This window comes from Oreochromis niloticus, linkage group LG1 (genome assembly GCF_001858045.2).
Source record: "Oreochromis niloticus isolate F11D_XX linkage group LG1, O_niloticus_UMD_NMBU, whole genome shotgun sequence".
NCBI lineage: Eukaryota > Metazoa > Chordata > Actinopteri > Cichliformes > Cichlidae > Oreochromis > Oreochromis niloticus.
In genome coordinates this window covers 7,194,117-7,212,452 of record NC_031965.2, presented here as the reverse complement: position 1 = coordinate 7,212,452, position 18,336 = coordinate 7,194,117, and the positions used below count along the sequence as shown (strand labels likewise).

Here is an 18,336-nt window from a genome sequence, read left to right as displayed (position 1 = left end):
CAGCTGAATGCTCCAGACGTTTAAAAAAAAAACAAAAAAAAAACCAACTACCAAAACTTCTCCTTTTATTTCACCCTTGTTGATCAGTTCATCAAGTGCATTTGATTAACAGCACCTTGCTGCTAAAGCCTCTGGAAGCATTTTTTAACAGGACTGCATAGAGTCACATGAAAACTTTATATGAGTGTATTTTGACTAGTGCTAGGTCAAAGGTTTCCCTTGTCCTATTAAATATTTCCAAGTATACAAATTTACACCAGCATTTCTTCAGACAGTTATAGTCCCCAGTGGACACATTGTAATGACTGTAATGACTCTGGCAGCTCTGCTGACCTTACCGTGTGGTTGACATTTGTGGTTTGGAGTGAAATGTCTCAAGAATTATCAAATTAACTGCCGTTAAATTTAGTATTCATTAAATTCACCTTCAGGATTTTCTAGTTTTTCATCTAGGGTATTGTTGCTCAAAACTTTTATCAATAATTTATTCAGTAAATGTTTCTCCAGCCAAATACCATCTTAAAAATAATACAACACTGCACCATAATGTAGATTGAAAACTATCACTTCACTTATTTTTCGTCACCATGCACTGACCCTAAGACGATGAAGTTACTCTGAACTGAGTCTTTAGTCATTTTCTCTGTCATTTTTCAGTGGCAGGGAAGCAGCTGCACTGATGAAACTCTTTTGCAGGCTAGATTAGTCTTTCTTGGTCATTTATTTATTTATATTTATCATTTATAAATTTTCTGAACATGACTGTGTTTGTCAGTTACTTTTTCTGTAGGTTTCACAGCATTTGACACACTGTACACCAGCTTATAATTACAGTGAAACATGATACAGAATTTAAAAAAAAAACAATTAATCCAGTCACTAAACTTAGTGTAGTTTAATTAGTTTAGGAATCATGTACAACTGATTTATATTTTTTAATCACTTATGCGTGAAACACCTTTAGCAGAATTCCAAAGTAACCCTAAGGTGTACTACTACTACTTTTATCTCTGACCACTGATTTAGTGGTCAGAGATAAAATTAATTAAATTTAAGTTTTAAGTTTGTCCAACATTTGAATACTAAATAGCTGCAAAACTAACACCATTCCAATAAGCCTGCATTTTGAGTGTATTTAGATAGAGCACAGATACCTTTATGGTAGATGCCTTTACAGAGACTGACCTCAGGGTGGGATAATGGGGCCATAAACTGTAAACCCTGCTAACTTTGGTGCAGAGGCGCTACAGCAGAATGATCTCAAATCTGCTGGGACATGGTTTGATCTCAATCCTTGATATGTGTATGTAGGTATATATTTACATGTACATATACAGATCAGTTTGTGAGACCTCATTGTACCATGTTTAAGGTTTTACTTTTATATATTTTATTTGCTGACCTCTAGAATATCCCTTTGTCTTGTTTTCTTCCAGTGTAACAACATTTAAGTAATTACAGCCACCTGTATAAACAGTTACATGTGTGTTTGCTGGTACATGAAAGTGCACCACTAAGTATTTATGATAGATATGATTATGTGTTTCTGTTTACAGTGGTTGTCTCTTCTTGCCACACAAGATCATTCATTCATGAGTAATCTTCACTTTACAACCCCAATTCCACAAATGCAAATAAAAACAGAATGCTATGATCTGCAAATCTCATAAGCCTATATTTTATTCACAAATGTTCACAAATCAAATATTTTCCATGTTCAGCAAAAATTACCATGGAGATTGGGCCAGGTAAAAGAAGATATACTTTCACCACACAGAAAACTTTGTAATTTGAGCTCAACATGGGTCATTGAGCCATTAATCTCACTTTGTAGTACACCTTCGTGTTTTAATGCATAAGCAGGGTCAGTGTGTCATCAAAAGCTAACTGTACCAGTAACCCTGCAAAGCATCTGGAAAAGCAAGACCTTTTTTTTTTGATGAGTGGTCAGGCTTTCTGGCCAAAAATCACAAAATACTGGATTAGAAAAGAAGCAGTTTAATTAAATGTAAAGAAAACCTTCACAACAAGCCTGATGGCAGCAACACTTTGCTTTTTTGTTGTTTGGCTGTGACTTGCACGAGAAGCATTGAATTCAATAAACGACTTCAAAAAACAGAAAAAGAAACACTGAAGGTTTTGGAGGGTTAAAAATCTCCTGTGTGCACAAAAAAATGACTGCATTAAGTATTTACTAGCATATTGTTTATAAAGAAATGGTTAATTAAAACTCTCGACTGAGGCTTGATAAGAACAATAAACTTGAGATAACAGCAGAAAGACAAGTTTGCTCTTTTTTTTCACTCAGATGCAAATTATTACTTGATATGAAAGCAAATCGTAAGCAGAGATGCTCCTTCACGTTTTGCGACATATTTGTCATCATGCACTTGTAAAGGGAGGTGTATGCATAAAAGGACTGTGGTGCCATCTGCTGGTAAATTCACCTCTTTGCACAAGTTGCAAAAAATGTAAAAAACAAAAAAGTTAAAAAATGTAAAATGTAAAAAAAAAAAAAAAAAAAAAAAAGGTCTCGTTTTCTTTTTATCTGCTTTAAACAACAAACCCCAGACACATTTCCAGTGTGTCTTTGAATCTCTTTTAGCCACCATTTTTCCATGTCTTTAGTATTTAGATAAACAAACAGGAACTTGAAATTAATAAAACTGTACAAAGTGTCAAAATCATTAAAACAAAGACTATTTTGCTTTTCTTTACTAAAAATTCAAGACCTAAAGATTATGAGATCGCATTTAAACTAAACGGCTCTTAAAACACACCTCGCTTTCAAAAACCATCACAAAGAATATCACGTCAAATTTCAAAGACACATTATTGTTATGTACTTACTGTCTTTCTAGCCATGTACACATTTGCATTACAATGAAATGACAATATAACTAAACATAACTATGAAAATGCTGTGGTATGAAAATAATATCCTCTCAGGATATTCAATTCAGTAATATACAATATTAGAGAAAGAAAACCCCCAGTGATGAGATGAACAGGAAGAGACCTCTGACAGACCCAGCTTCAGGTCTTGGCTGTCACTAGCTGTGACCAGGTGGGATGTGAAGATCTTAAACAACAACCAGGAATTTCAGTGGAAGAGTTCCAGATGAGACCCAGCAATGATGATTCTCAATACACAAGCCAGGTAATGGTAATACTGCAAAATTCAAAATTATTGTAGCACAAGCTCTACAGCCACTGTAAAATAAACTCTGTAAAACATTTACTCAGGAGGAATGATTTCTGGGCTTTTGGTTTCATTTTCTTGACGAGAGAGCCATAGAGCTAATCACAGAGAGTAAAGAGTGAAAGAAGAAAGAAGCCTGACACTGATTTATGCCACTTTTCTACAACATACATAAACCCTTTAACTACGAGCGACCACAGTAGTTCTGCTGGTAACTCAAACATGTTGGTGATCAGTTAAAATTCACTGATGATCAAACCCAGTTGCATTTTGAAAAACATGTTTTTTTTAAATGAATTTATTTGATTTAGTGATTTACAGACTACACTAAGCTGAAATGAAATATTTACCATGTTTTTCTTCACACTTATTTGATTGTATTGCTTTATGACACAGTGTGGGCCATGTTTTCCTGAATTTTTACAAGAAATAGCTTTCCATACTACTACATCATTTCAGAGAGACAACAGAAAACCTGACAGGAGGTGATACTGCAGCCCTCCCTGCGTCTGGCCCAGTGATGCTACAGTTGCAGCCTAAGCTGCCTGCTAATTGAAAAGATGACTTCTCTTTGATTTCATATGCCTCATTAGATTTGAAACCAGGCTTTTGTGCTCAGGAAATGGCAGATCACATCTAAACATAATAAAACTGACCTCAGGTTGAACATTGCACTGTTGCCTCAGAAGGATGGATTAAACAGTTTACAGCTGTAAGGCAGATTCAAATAGAACAAACTGTGCACCATTTAAAGTTCATTATGACTTCTGGTGCTGTATGTTTAATTCACTGAGCTATTCTGGTGGATTATTGTATTATTCATTCATTTGATGTTATTAAACTGGTCTAATCATGCCACACGTGAAACAAATCCAAACTGGGAGCTGGTCCAACAGAAGAGGGGCCTGAAAGCTCAAGGCTCTGCCTCCCATTCTACTTTTAGATATCCTAATAAACCCAAGTAAACCAGCAGTCTGAGAGCAAAGTGCTCTATGGGGTGATATGGTTTTATAAGGTTATTAAGATAAGATGGGGCCTGATTATTCACAACCTTGTATGTGATGAGAAGAATTTAAGCCGATGAAGAGTATGGGCGAAATATGCTCTGTGTTTCTAGACCCTGTCAGTACTCTCACTGCAGCATTTTGGATCAACTGAAGGCTTTTCAAAGACTTTTTAGGACAACTTGATAATAACGGTGGTGCAGCCTAGTAATAAATGCATTAATTATTAATTATTCTTTCAGAGTCAGTCTGAGACAGGATGTTTCTAATTTTAGAGGTATTGTGCAGATGGAAGAAAGTAGTCCTACATATTTGTTTAATATCTATATACTGGAGGACATATCCTGGTCAAAAACAACTCCAAGCCTCCTCTCAGTGTTACTGGAGGCCAAGGTAATACGATCCAGAGTAACAATCTGGTCAGGTACCATATTTCTAAATTTTTAGGGCCAAGTACAATAACCTCTGGATTTAGAACGAGACAATTGGAGGTCATCCAGGTCTTTATGTCTTTAAGACATTCCTGCAGTTTAACTATTTGGTGTGTGTTAACTCACTTAACTTAACTCAGGAAGGAAGAAAAAGAAAGAAAAAAAGTCTAGATAAATATCAATGGTACTGAAAATAGCTGTCCATAATGCTATGTCTGTGGTTATGAGTCATTTTTTCTCTAATGGTTAAATTTTTATTTTTAGAGAAATGTATGAAGTCATTACTAGTTTATGAAAAACTGCTTGGCTAAACAGAGCTCTGACATTTTGTCAGCCTGGCCACAGTGCTGCAGAAAAAGTTAGGGTTGTTCTTGTTTTTTCAATCAGTGATGAATAATAAGCTTTACAGAGGGCTTTTTTTTTTTTTTTAAATATAAAGCCATAAACTATCTTTCCAGGCTAAATGATGATCTTCTAAATTAGTGAGATGCCATTTCCTCTCTAGCTTACAAGTTATCTCCTTTGGATCAGTGGTCCCCAACCTTTTTTGCGCCATTGACCAGTTTAATGTATTTTCACGGACTGGACTTTAAGGTGTCATGAGTAAATACAACAAAATAAAATGATACGACCAACACAAAAACTGTGGTATTTTGTAAATATAATAATAAAAATTAATAAACACTTTATTAGCAGCATCCTCCTGAAATGTGACCAACAACATTGAGAGGAGGATGCTACTCTCTGCCCCTTAATGCCCTCTGGTTGCTATGGTAATGCGCACAAATTTCTTTCAAAATAAGACACACAACTACAACACGGGAAAAGACCCAGGGAAACCGAGTTAACGCTAAAAACCCCGGAAACCATAAATTTCACACCCGAGCCTCAACTCTCGCTGCCCGGTACCAAATGACTCAGGACCGGTGGCCCAGGGTAGGTTCCTCCGGGAAATTCAGTTTCCAGTAGCAGAACACCATCAGAAATTTGCATAGTAAAGAAATTAGAATATAAAAAAGGGGGAAAAGAGAATATGAATATAAGAATAAGCATGAATGCATAAATATATCATATATACACATATATAAATACAGAATATATAAATAGGGTGCACGGTTTGAGAGTTATACCACGGAGTCAAGTACTTCTGATTTGACGCTCTCTATTTCAGAGGAGCTAGCTAACACTGAAATGCTAAAAACTTGAGATCGCCCCTAAAAGCTCATAAATTACTAAAGACTTCCATGTTAGAATATTTACAGGATGGGACAACAGACTGTTTTGGACTCTATAGAAAGCTTCCTGTCAGTCACTGAAACAGACTTCTCGGCTCCACAGTGGTTGCAGCCAGACCCTTCTCAACTTCTCCACCTTGTTAGCATTGTTTGGGTTTTTTTTTTTTTCCAGCTTTTTAACTGAATTCTGTGACAAATATAACCTGTTTAGCAGATGGAGGACCTTTTTGCTTACATTTTTGTGAGTTAAATTCTAGTATTTTTAGTCTGTGCTTAATGCTGATAAAAAGATATGTGTGTCTCTCTGTTTCATCACATCTAAAGCTAGCATCCTGTCAGCTTTAGCTGATAACTTAGCGCTCCAAATATGGTAACTTCTGGCTTTAAAAAACATAGCTTAGTATTGAATGTGGAGTCAAAAAGCAGTGAATAAGGACATGGTGGCTCCCTTTCTCCTTAATGCTAAATGTCTGTTTTATGAGCTTGCTGAATTGGTTTTTCTAAAACAGAAGTGAAAGTGAAAAGCCAAATAATTGCAGTGGACACAGCTGTGATAATTTAAGTTCAACTGTACTGAAATCCACATCTTAGCATTTAGGTGCTAAGAACAAGAGCAGAGGAAAGCAAACTCTTCACAGGGTAACGCTGCCAAGAGTTCAGCCAGGATCATGAAGATGATGATGTTAGAGCTAAACTAAATGAATCAAAATGTCCGGACATGACTCACTGTGGCCTCCGCTCTCTGTACCTGGGTTTTCCATATCAACTGCTGCAAGACACACACGCACACACACACACACACCTTCTGTGCGTCTTCATTTAGACCAGGGGTCTCAAACCTAAATGAGATGTGGGCCACTGCTGGCACTCTCATCTCATTAGAGGGCCACTTTGGTGTTCAAATAGTACAAAACAAACAAACAAGAAATCAACCCCCAATATTTCCGAAAATTCTTTTTTTATATTTCAAATATTGTATAACAAGACAAAACTGCAAATGTCAACCTATTTTTTTTTTCTCATCACTCCTTACTAACTGAAGCTTTTTACACGTTGGTACTCTCTTTCTGGTCAGATGTGGCAGCACTTCTGCTTTAATTTTGTTCGTATTTAACAAAATAAAAATGCAGACTTAAGTTTACAAATTAGTTTTTGACTGCTGCTGAAAATTGTTTTCTTTACAAATAACTCTCTTACTGCACTAACACAGTCAGTCCCTCAACATGTTTGTACTCTCTGCTCATATTATCTTCATATTAAATCATTTTAAGCTTTTCAGAGAACTGGTTTTAACATTGCACTCAACAACAAACAAAATCCTCCCTAACAAACCGGTAACTTTAAGGGCCAAATTGCATTATATTTTTTCATGTCAATATACCTGCTGTAGGGGGTGACATGGGCCACAAGTGGCCACAAGTGGCCCCCAGGCTACGAGTTTGAAACCCCTGATTTAGGCCATACTGAATGTTCACAAGAGCACATGTCATCTCAAATACAGACTTTATAATACAAATATTCCATGAAATGGTAAAGCATCCTAACAGACCCTGAATGCATCGCATACATATTGATATTGTTTTGTCCTCTTAGGTGTGACAAAAAGCCAAACCAACCTCGTCAAAGTTCAGATCAATGTGTTATTAAATTATGAGAAAGAATTACCATTCATTCTGCTATGGTTGTAGAAAAAGTACATTTAAACTGAATCCTTTCAGTTTTGGAGTAACTTTGCCAGAATTAGCAAATAGCTTGAAGGAGAAAAAATATAGATAATTTAAAAAATATATACTGTATGAACTGGCTGACATGAACTGCATGATAGCCATTGAATGTATAACGCTACTGCGACATTACCCATTGGTTTTGGATTCAGGCTTTGTAGCTTCAAGCATCAACTATGATATTTTTGGCCACTGCCATGTTTTGTTTGGGGGTTTTTTTGTTTTGTGTATTTGGGGTTTTTTCTTTTGTTTTGTTTTTTTGTTTTTTGTGCAGTCAGTCAGTCAGCAGTTACTATATTTAAATGAAATAGTGTAGTGCTAAGTTACCAGCTAACACTAGCAGGCATGGTTAGTAAGCACTAACATTAAACTGGCCAGGTGCGACACATAGACAAAAATGACAAAAATAATTTTTGATGAGTAACAAACTAATAAAACTGCAAAACTATATTTACCAGAACTGAAGCGCAAACATCTTGGACAATCAGTACCTTCCAGCAGGTCATACTGTTTGCCAGATGATTCCATGAAAAGCCCAAAAAGCAACTAACAGCACAAACGCAGGATAGAAGTCCACTTCTGTGAATAACAGGTGAGGTTAGTTAGCACAGACATGCCCATGACTCTAAACATTACCAGCAAAGCTCAAAGATAAGACAATTGGGATGAAGGAGTGAACCAGAGACTCAAAACATTCTTTTCAAAAGGCTTTTTTTTAACCATAAGGTGGCAGACTTTTACCAGAAAGTTTAAGTCTAGCACTACACGATTCAATCTTTTCTTCTATGTAAGAAATTATATTTCATAAGAAACTCTTCCATTGTGTACTGGTGTTACATGCAGTAGACCTCTGTGTGTGTGTGTGTGTGTGTGTGTGTGTGTGTGTGTGTGTGTGTGTGTGGTCTTCCTCTTTTCTTTTCTGACCTCAGCTACCCCTTGTTTTCCTTGAGAAGCCAGCGTCCACGGGGCCTCACTCAGTAATAACCTGGTAAGAGTGTCAAGTCCGGTGTGGCAGATGTGTGGAGTTTGTATAAAGGACCCAAAAGGCGGCAGGTCTGGTGCAGGTGAGTATTTATTTACAGGAGTGGGCACAAACAGCAATGGTGGGTGAACATGAAACTGGAAAACCTAAACTGGGTAAAACTAACAAAACAAACCAGAAACGAAGATGCAGGGAGGTCCGGGGAAATACACATGGAGATACGCAGGGAGACCGAGGGGAAACAACATAGAATGACGGAAGGGACTAACGCAGATGAACCAGCAACCACTAAGACAGAAGACACGACTTAAAAACACTCAGAGAACAAAGGGAGATTACACACAGGTGGGGGACACAGCTGGGAGTGATTAACGTGACGAGACTAGGGAGGCAAACTGAAAACACTCACATGGGACACAGACCTTCACAATAAAACAGGAACTTACACATGCAAGGACACAGACTAAGAAACGCGGACATGACACAGGAACACACGGGCAGCACAGAGTAACACTAAACAGAGGAAGAACAGAACCAAAATCACAATAATAGAAAACACAAAATGCTGGGTCAAAAGGACCCAGGATCATGACAAAGAGCTACTTGGTCAGTTAGTGTGTGAAGCCCTGAGAGTTTAGAACTGTTGTGATGTGATTTGTTTGAGCCTAATGTTGTTTTAGTGCTGCTAGTGAGGAGCTTGGGTTTGTTTCTCTTTTGTTTAACCATTTCTTTTTTCTTTTAGGATATTTAGGTTTGTTTTTAGCTGATACAGTGACACAGCCATCTCTTCGTGTTGGGTTTGCTGTCTGATGGTGTGCCATATTCTTTATATATCATTTTTGTTTGACCTGTCAGGGACTACAGATGAAAAGTAGCATTCTGGATAAATCTGGCATATTTATATTGGTATATGTTCATTAATATGCACTGTCCTTTTTAAATAAAAATATAAATAAATAATGAAAGCTTACTCTTTATATACACCACTCAGTTTGACTTCTTTCTTTCCTGGCTCTTACTTCTCATTTCATCTTCTAGCCCTTGTTTGGGGACGTAACAATTGGTTAAGACATTTGCCCTTTATGAAAAAGATCCCTAGTTTGAGATGTTTATATCTCAGGGGGCATAAGCCTGTGCCATAAACCATGTGCCTCATGTTGGTCTCAAGCCTGGATAAATGAGAGCATCAGGATCAACATCCAGCATAAAGTCAGTGGTAAATCATATATGCAGATGTACTGTATCAGCTGGTATCAGTCCACTCCATTTCAAGTCAGAAGCTGATATTCTTTGAGTTCCCAGTCAGAATTTTCAATTGGACCTTTAGGTCATATTTCCAACTCGGAAATTTGGAGCTTTCCCAATAACTCTGTGTTCACAAGCCAAGATAGCAGCAGTGCACGTAAACAGCAGTAAAACTGTCAACCTTGTAATCTGTACTGCAACTGCTGTGTATAATAAGCTGGGCCAGTTCCCAACAACTGTCGCCTGAAGGCACAACCAGCCGAAGTCCCCTTTCTGTCAGCGTAAAGGAGTTTAACTACACATTTAAAACCTGAGATATCTTAATACAAGAAAAAGAAATCTAATCTCAATTTTTCTACATGATAAGGAAATGCTGCTGAAGAAATTTAAAAAATAAATAATCTGTCAGTGCGAGTTTTTGTTCTTAAATTAGAAGAAATAAAGGTGTGCAGTTACAGAAAAAGTTCTGGTAGCTCATAGCACAGACTGTCTTGTAATTATGACACAGAAAGTCACTGAGTTGTTTTTCTTTTACTTAAGTACTCTGATGTACTATGAGTGTAGCAAAAGCTGTAATGTTTGACAGAAAATTCTGTCAAACATCGAGAAATGATGTCCTCCTTCACATTTTCAAAAGCCATGAAGCTGGGCCAGATTGGAGTCTTTGCTGGGCCAGTTCTGGCCCCTGTGCCTTATGTTTGATACCACTGCCAAAAGCAAGGGCAGCTCAGGTTCTACTTGCTGCATTGTTAGTGATGCCTGAACAGTGCTTCCTAATCCTAATTTTCTGAATTTGCTGCTGTGCTGCACTGAACACAGGAGTGTATCCCTCACAGCTCCAGATCCCAAGGCAGCTGAAAGACCTCTCTTGTTGAACTGTATACACTCACTCAGCTCCCCATCCTGTGCTTCAGAGTGGTACGAGATAAGATTACAGCTGGCCCTGTTTCAGGGGCCAGCACAGACCTCTTGGCTATGACCATATAGCTACTGGTTCTCTGTTTTTCACGTCTAGGTCATATTCGAAGGTTTAAAATCTTTTAATGCTCTTTCCTTTGATATTTCAGATATTTTAACATTGAAGTCTGAGTGAAATGTTTTGTTTTGGAGCCAGGTTTAAGTGGGCATGAGGGGAACTTCGTTTTGTTTGATATTAGAAAACGTGACGCTGTCTGTTCAAAACCTCTTTCCTGCTTCAGATGCAGGTTTAACGACTATTTCACACAATTTCTGGGGCAATTTCAGGAGCACAAATACGCATTTGCAGATGCTAACTATAACTAACTAACTGTAACTAACTGAGTACGATAAGTAAGCCAGCTTTGAAATACACATGAAAACTTGATGAATAACTATCTGGCTGATCAGCAGGATACTCGCTGGCTGCTGCTGTCATGATTAAGCAGCTCTGCTACATTTAAAGAGCTCTCACATCAGTCGCCATGCCTTTCAAACCAAGCCGGTCAATTCCCCTTTAAATTTTTTTTGGGAGACACTGGTGCAGTTCTGTTCGGGGCTGAGGATGAGTAGGGGAGATGTGTATGTGTGTGTGGAGGTGGGGATACCTCAGTTTGACATATATCCCAGGAGACACGCGTGTTTTCATCATGTAGAGACAGCCAGGGAGCCGAGCTAAGTCGCATTCAGCTATAAACATCCACCCGGCCTGAAGCTCACGCTGCCGTGACTGCAAACAGCGGCTTCTCTGCAGAAACAAGCAAAACAAATCACACGCAGGTAAGCACGTCACCGGGTTTAGGGCCGCTAACGCAGAGAATAGGTGTCCTCTTTCCTCCCGCATTATTTTTACATGCTGACTCAGCGTCGAAGTCTCTGCGCACAGGAAAACTTTGGTGTTTTGGTCGACCTACAGAGGGTGGCGAGCATCACAGTTTAGAGATGTTTCTTTCACAGCGACATTACAGGGTGCGTGGACACAGACGCGCGGCTCATCTTTCAGCACCAAGGACAGAGGCTGCTGCGTAGTTTGAAACCAGAGGCTTTCCCCAGCGGCCCAGCACTCAGCTCCACCGCTGCTGCTTTGAAGGACACACTGACTCACTGCAGTTTCTCAGCGCATACCTTCGAAGCTTCCAAAATGACATCGTTGTCACTGTTTTCTTTTCTTTCCTGATTTTCCAGACGCTACAGGGCTCCTCCTTGTTTGCCATTTCCGATAGAAACGCGTTTATTCAGAGTACAGAGCTGGGATGAGACAAAGCCACGAATGCGTGAAAATATTTAAAGAGAAATAGAGAGGAAACTTGAGGAGTATCAGCGGTGGAGGATTCTTTCTTCAGTACAGTTCGATATTGTTTTATGTGAAGCGCAGAAAGAACAACAGTAAGACGGCACGGTGTAAAACAGGTTAGCATTGCATTGTAAATGGATTAATAACTCATGCATGCTAAATATTATTTCATGTTCTCTGCATGGAACAGTGTCTGTGTCTCTGCAGGAACTGTAGTGAGATTTCTCCACAGCTTTTCATGTGCCTGCAGGAGATGGATCAACGTAAAGCGTTCATCAGTAGCATTTACTGAGCCAGAGAAATAACTGAGAAATTCACATTTTGCTGGACCGGACTTTACCACTGTTAAAGTTTTCTCCATTTGTGAATAATGGCTCTCAAAGTGGTTCGCTGGAGTCCCAAAGGGTTAGAAATTGCTTTGTAACACTTTCCAGACTGATAGAGGTCAGTGGCACTTTCTGGATGGATGCAAACTGCATTTCGTTGCCCTGTACCTGTGACATGTGCAATGACAATAAAGTTGAATTCTATTCTATTCTATTCTATTCTCAGTTGTTTCTTTAGATCCTGGTATGATCAATCTGTCTGTCACTGTTAAAATTATAAAAACTGTAAAAAAAAAAAAAAAAAAAAAAAAAGAGAGAGAGAGAGAGAGAGAGAGAGAGAGAGAAAAGTGATAGTCCACAGCTTTTGGCTTTCTAATTAAGAACACTTAGAAGTCATAGAGCATTATTCCAGCTGGAACCACCTCTGTGCTGTTTAACAGAAAAATCTTCATTTTATTTTAATTACATGAATTCTAAAGATTATCAGTCCTTTCAAGTTATGAAGCAAATTATTTAAATTATGTTTTGTGTGCATTTCCTTTCCATGTAAAGTCTCAAGCACAAATACACAGTTTGGCTAGAAGTAAGGTGATCTGGTGACCAGGCTGCAGACTGACAGAGAGAGCAGACCAGTGTGCACGCTTGTTAATGCAGTCAGGACTCTCTCCAGCTTTTTGAAATCATTTGGAGACTCTCTGAATGATTTACAAATCTGTCTTGGATTATATAAACACGCTCCATTTTCATGTTTTTTTTCTGCCAATTTTTATTCTTTTTAATATTGTCTTTCACAGCACTGTGAAAAAGTATTTGCCTGTTTTTTAGTTTTTTGCATATTTGTCACACTTACATATTTCAGATCATCAGACAAATGTTCAGGTTAAACAAAGATAACCAGATTAATACAAAATCCAGTTTTTAAATGGTTTTATTTAAAAAATCAGGAAGGGGGCAGATACTATTTCGCAGCACTTTTTATCTGATTTAATGCATTCACTGACAGATGGACTGTGACTCCATTTTACAGGAGCAGAAGAATGGCAGCTGCATACATCCTCTTCTTCACTTTGTGGACCTCCACAGCCTTCACCACAGGACTGATCTGCCCTCAACTCTGCACCTGCTTGGTTAAATACGGCCGTCTCTTTGCAGATTGCTCTTACAAGGAGCTAGATGAAGTCCCAGAGGGTTTTCCTCCCAGTGTTGCGACCATTAGTCTCTCTGCTAATAAAATCAGTGTACTACTTCTGGGGACATTTGACAATGTCACCAGATTGATTTCCTTGTGGATGTCACACAATGAGATTGTGTCCATTGAACAGGGGACGCTTGTGCCTTTGGTTCATCTGCAAAACTTAGACATCAGCCACAATAAAATAGTAGACTTTCCTTGGGAGGATCTACAGAACCTCACAGGACTGTATATGCTGAAGATGAATCACAATGAGATGGTCAGCCTGCCGGTGAACGCCTTCTCCAACCTGAAAGATCTGAAGTCTCTTCGGCTCAACAATAACAGATTTGTTACCATAGCTGAAGGAACATTTGAAGGTTTGCTGTCTTTGTCACATTTGCAGATTTATAATAATCCATTCGCTTGCACCTGCTCCCTGGACTGGTTCAGAGTTTGGATTTCAACAACCACCATCTCACTCACTGAGCACAGCCCCATCACTTGTGCAACACCAGAGAAATTTAAAGGAATGGAGATCAGGAAACTGTCCGAGACAAAATGTACAAGCCCCAATGTCACAGTATGGACTGAGTCAGATAATGCGCAATTCTATGAGGGCAGCAAACTGGTCTTGACTTGTGAATTCAAAGGAAACCCAAAACCACTGGTTCTGTGGAGCATTCACAGCAAAAGCCGAAAACAGGAGCTGGCTTTGTTGTTCACTGAGGAGGGCTCTGCAGAATCCAGCGAGGACTCCTCGGTGTCCTACGAGTCAGATTCAGTCAAAGTCTTTAATAACGGCACACTTCTCGTTTCAAACCTCAGGAAGGAAGATGGGGGCAACTACAGCTGCTCTGCCACAAATGAGCTTGGAAGAGCGGAGGATTCGGTTTTAGTGGAGGTGATGGCGCTGGCGCTGGCACCAACACCCACGAAGCAAATGAGCACAGTACCCACTTACACTAAAACAAACCCATCTGCACGCCAGGAAACAGACAAAGCATCTGTTTTTAATTCTGTGCAGAGAAAAAAAATCATGAGCATCATACCCACTCACCCACCAACTGCAGACAGCGTTTCCGAACCTAATGAGGATTTAACAAAATATCTATCTAGCAAATGTGGCTTGACGACTAATACGAGCTATATTTCAAGCCCTGTCTCAAACGGGAGCCTAGATGACATCAAATACACGTTTGACTTTGGTGTGATTGCATTAGGAGTGTCAGAAACACAGGCAACAGTGCGACTCAATCCTCTTCTCATGGCCAGACAAAAGGGCAACCAGGCAGCTGATGGCACCTCTGACAGCAAAGAGCACCACAGCATTCCAGATATCTCAGAAAAAGCCCCTTCAAATGGCTTGTATTTGTGCGTCACCGCGGACCTAAAACATTCCGCCGTGCAGTGGTCGAAGATCAAGGATGGCGTCAACTCGTATCAGTTCAGCGGTTTGCGACCGGGCACCAACTATTCCCTCTGCCTGACCTACAGAGGGGAGGACTGTGAGGTCCACGTGCTGTTCACCACCAGAAGGAAGGTGCCAAACCTTCTCATCATCATCTCAGTCAGCATCTGCCTCCTAACCGTGTCCACTGTGCCTCTGCTCGGGGCTACGTGCTTCCACCTGGTGTACAAGTACCGCAGCAAGACCTACAAGCTAATCCTGAAGGCCAAAGACCAGTACCACATGGAGAGGAACCTCACCACCAACTTCAACATCTACGCACCTCACGCCGAGTCTCTGAAGAAGATTGATAGCAGCCAGCTGGATGAAGAGGAAGATGAGACGGAGAGCGGAGATGGGGACAAGGAGGCCGATACGGAAGAGAGTGTGGTGACCGACTCATTTACTTTGTCTCAGTGCAGGGGGAATTTGGACGACTGTGAGGTGGGATCTGAGTACAGTGACAGGCTGCCTCTGGGAGCTGAAGCAGTGAATATTACAACTAATTACAAATATCCCAATCAGTAACTTGTCACTGCCTGTGATATAATGTAACTTGCTTTCGTAACATCTCCACCGCCTCAAAATTACAATCCCATACAACTAAACTGCATCCTCCAGAATGATTGTATTTGTTTCACTAATACTGATTGTAATTAACATATCAGTTATATTCTCACCTTTCTGCTGATGCTCCATTTTTTAGCAGTTATTTAAATATTAGCTGCGCAAGACCAGTCTTCGTGGAATTTAACCCAAACCATGATAATTTAAATCAAAAGGTTCCACGGTGGAGCTGAAACACAGTGTCCTGGTTTAAAGTATCGCAGATTATGCCTTCGGAAACCATATTTCCCCTAAAATGTGACGACTGATGTAGTTTAGATGTATGAATTTAATTATCTTGGATCCAGAATTGTTTATCATTTGTTTATTAATTGTTATGTTGCTTCATTTGTTGGTGCCTTTCAGTTTTATAGAAATATGACTTTAGTACACTTGCTTGAAACAACAATCCATGCTGCAGCATTCAATGAATGGATGGGCAACAAGTTGCCTGTCTATTGATCACTGGTGGAAATTTTCCAGACACTCCAGCAAATAGGACAACAACACGCTGATAAAATCCCCTCCATAAAAGCAGGAATTGTCTGTACACTTCCTACTTGTTAAGAGATGGCTTGAAAATTATTATTTTAAAATGTGGGAAATGAGCACAGTTTCTCTTCTTGGTGAGAACATGATTATCACTATGATGACCACTGATTGATCTTAGCACTAAACAACTAAAGGTAAAAAGAGTTCCTTTGCTAATGGTCATTTTCACACATGTAAGAGACAACAGGGGATTGCCTGTACAGATGTGTATTTGCTACTGACAACACTCCTCCTGCATATTGTGAGGAGCGTGCAGGAGACAGGATGTGACGTTCATCACCGGGCACACTATCGCCTGCTCTGTTCACACGTGGGCAAACCACGCAGTGTGTAGACTTCCTAATATCACGCTCATAGGGTGAAGTTTATTTATTGCAGAGATCTGTTCTGCCTGGTGAAGTTCGAGGTTACAGTGAATTTACAAAAACTGTAATAAAAAGTTGGGGGAAAGCAAACTGAAAAGCATAGAGGAAGTATGCACTGTCACCACATCTGCAGAATTCCTGATTTTCTTCTTTGAATGAAAAAAAAAGTGTTTTGAATTTTTAAATGTGCACCTGGATACAGATCTACACTAAAATACACAGTGATAGACAATCACGGGGAGCAAGTATACTATTTAAACGTCTTTTTAAAAATTTATTTCAGTACTGGTGATCTTGAGAAAGAAAGAAAACCCCACAAAACAAGCACTGACTTGACCAAATTTCCCAGTAAATGCCGTTTACATAAAATCAGAAAGTTACGAGTTAAGAATTCACAGTATGACCACAAGAGCAAGAATAAAATCTTGTCTGGTGAGTGAAGGTAAAATTTCCACAGTAGGGATTAAATATCTTTGCATACTATGACTAACCCACACTAAGTCCTGTATGTAAATGTTTTTTCAGACCAGTTATTCCAGGGTTATATCCACGTTTACATGAGTGCAGGTACGAAAAGAAATGAAAGTCTATGTAACCTTAGAAACGTTGATATCTCCTTCATTTTTAAGTACTGTTGCTAGACCTGTTTCTAGATAACAGCAGGCAGGTCATGGATGAGAGCACACGTTTCTGCCTGTCAGGATGAGTGCAGCAGTCGCAATCAAGGTCTGATTAAGGGAAAAAATGCTAATTGACTTGTGTCACATATGAATTGCAGCCCAAAGCGATGTGCGTAGTGAAATCTGTACTAATAAATATGCCAATATTCTGCAAATGTATGTATGTAAATGTATGTGCTTCTATTAGGAGTGTAGTGGCTTAAAATAGAAATTTAATTAAAAAAATCACCTAATGGAGTTTAAATGTTAATGAAAACTGTGTTGTTTCACACACACAAAAAAAGAAAAAACATCAAATCTTTGTGTACTGCAACTGTGAGCACTTTGTTCAGCTATACGGTAAACATGTCCAATAAGAAGAAGTGTGTTGACTCCAAATATAAGGCTGCTTTAAAAAGACTATCGTGATATAATGTAGACACCCTACTCCAAACGTAGAAGCACCTATGAGTGTGTGTGTGCTCTGTTATTGCTCTGTTGCATCTGGGTCATGTGTCCGTCCTGCTGTTTTTCCCAGGGCACAGTGTTAGAGGACCTGCATGCTGCCTGTTGTGGAGTCACAGTATGTTGTGTCTTAAAAATGGCCCAAATAATAACTTTAGATCAGTATTTCTTGTTGTCTGTTTTCTGTTTTTTTATCCCTGTGATAAAGGAAACAGTATGTTTTTACCAAAGTGTTTAAATATTGTAACTGCCCTTTTCCTATGTACCTCAATAAAGTTTGAAAAAAACATTGTTTTCCTCTCCCTCAAAATTCAAAGTGGGCTACGACATGCTGCCAGCACAGCTGTCAGTGTACCTTGGCATACCTACAGTATATTCTCCAAGTCCTTCTAATCCACGTAGCAGGGGTGGAGCACCATTCTTCAAACAAATAATCATGCTTTTGATGCCATGGTGGAGAGCACGCTAACGTGTCTAACCCTGTGAAGGCCATAGCATATGATTTATGTCATATTTATATTCATCAGATTATTCAGTAACCAGTCTTGGGATGTGGCTGGAGTCATTCCTATCAGAACAGAAATGTTTCATGACAGGATAAAGATGATCACTCAGAACAACTTTTAATTGACACTCAGTGATGAAATGGAGCAGTTGAGAGTGGTCTT

At 39.2% G+C, this 18,336-nt stretch overlaps 1 protein-coding gene across 2 annotated transcripts; it reads left to right on the top strand.

The window, feature by feature from the left end:
- Positions 1-11,226: 11,226 nt before the first annotated feature.
- Positions 11,227-17,457, top strand: LOC100703563 (immunoglobulin superfamily containing leucine-rich repeat protein 2). Of its 2 annotated transcripts, XM_025897332.1 has the most exons (3): positions 11,227-11,560; positions 11,966-12,190; positions 13,428-17,457. In XM_025897332.1, exon 3 carries the CDS (start codon positions 13,438-13,440, stop codon positions 15,547-15,549), a length of 2,112 nt encoding a protein of 703 aa, XP_025753117.1. In that variant the 5' UTR covers positions 11,227-11,560; positions 11,966-12,190; positions 13,428-13,437; the 3' UTR covers positions 15,550-17,457. The 2 variants fall into 2 exon arrangements, with proteins under 2 accessions (XP_025753117.1, XP_005458960.1); XM_005458903.4 differs by lacking the exon at positions 11,966-12,190 and having other exon boundaries at positions 11,230-11,560.
- Positions 17,458-18,336: the final 879 nt, after the last annotated feature.

Coding starts and splice junctions, on each gene's coding strand:
- LOC100703563 (XM_025897332.1), top strand. CDS start 13,438: ATGGCAGCTGCATACATCCTCTTCTTCACTTTGTGGACCTCCACAGCC.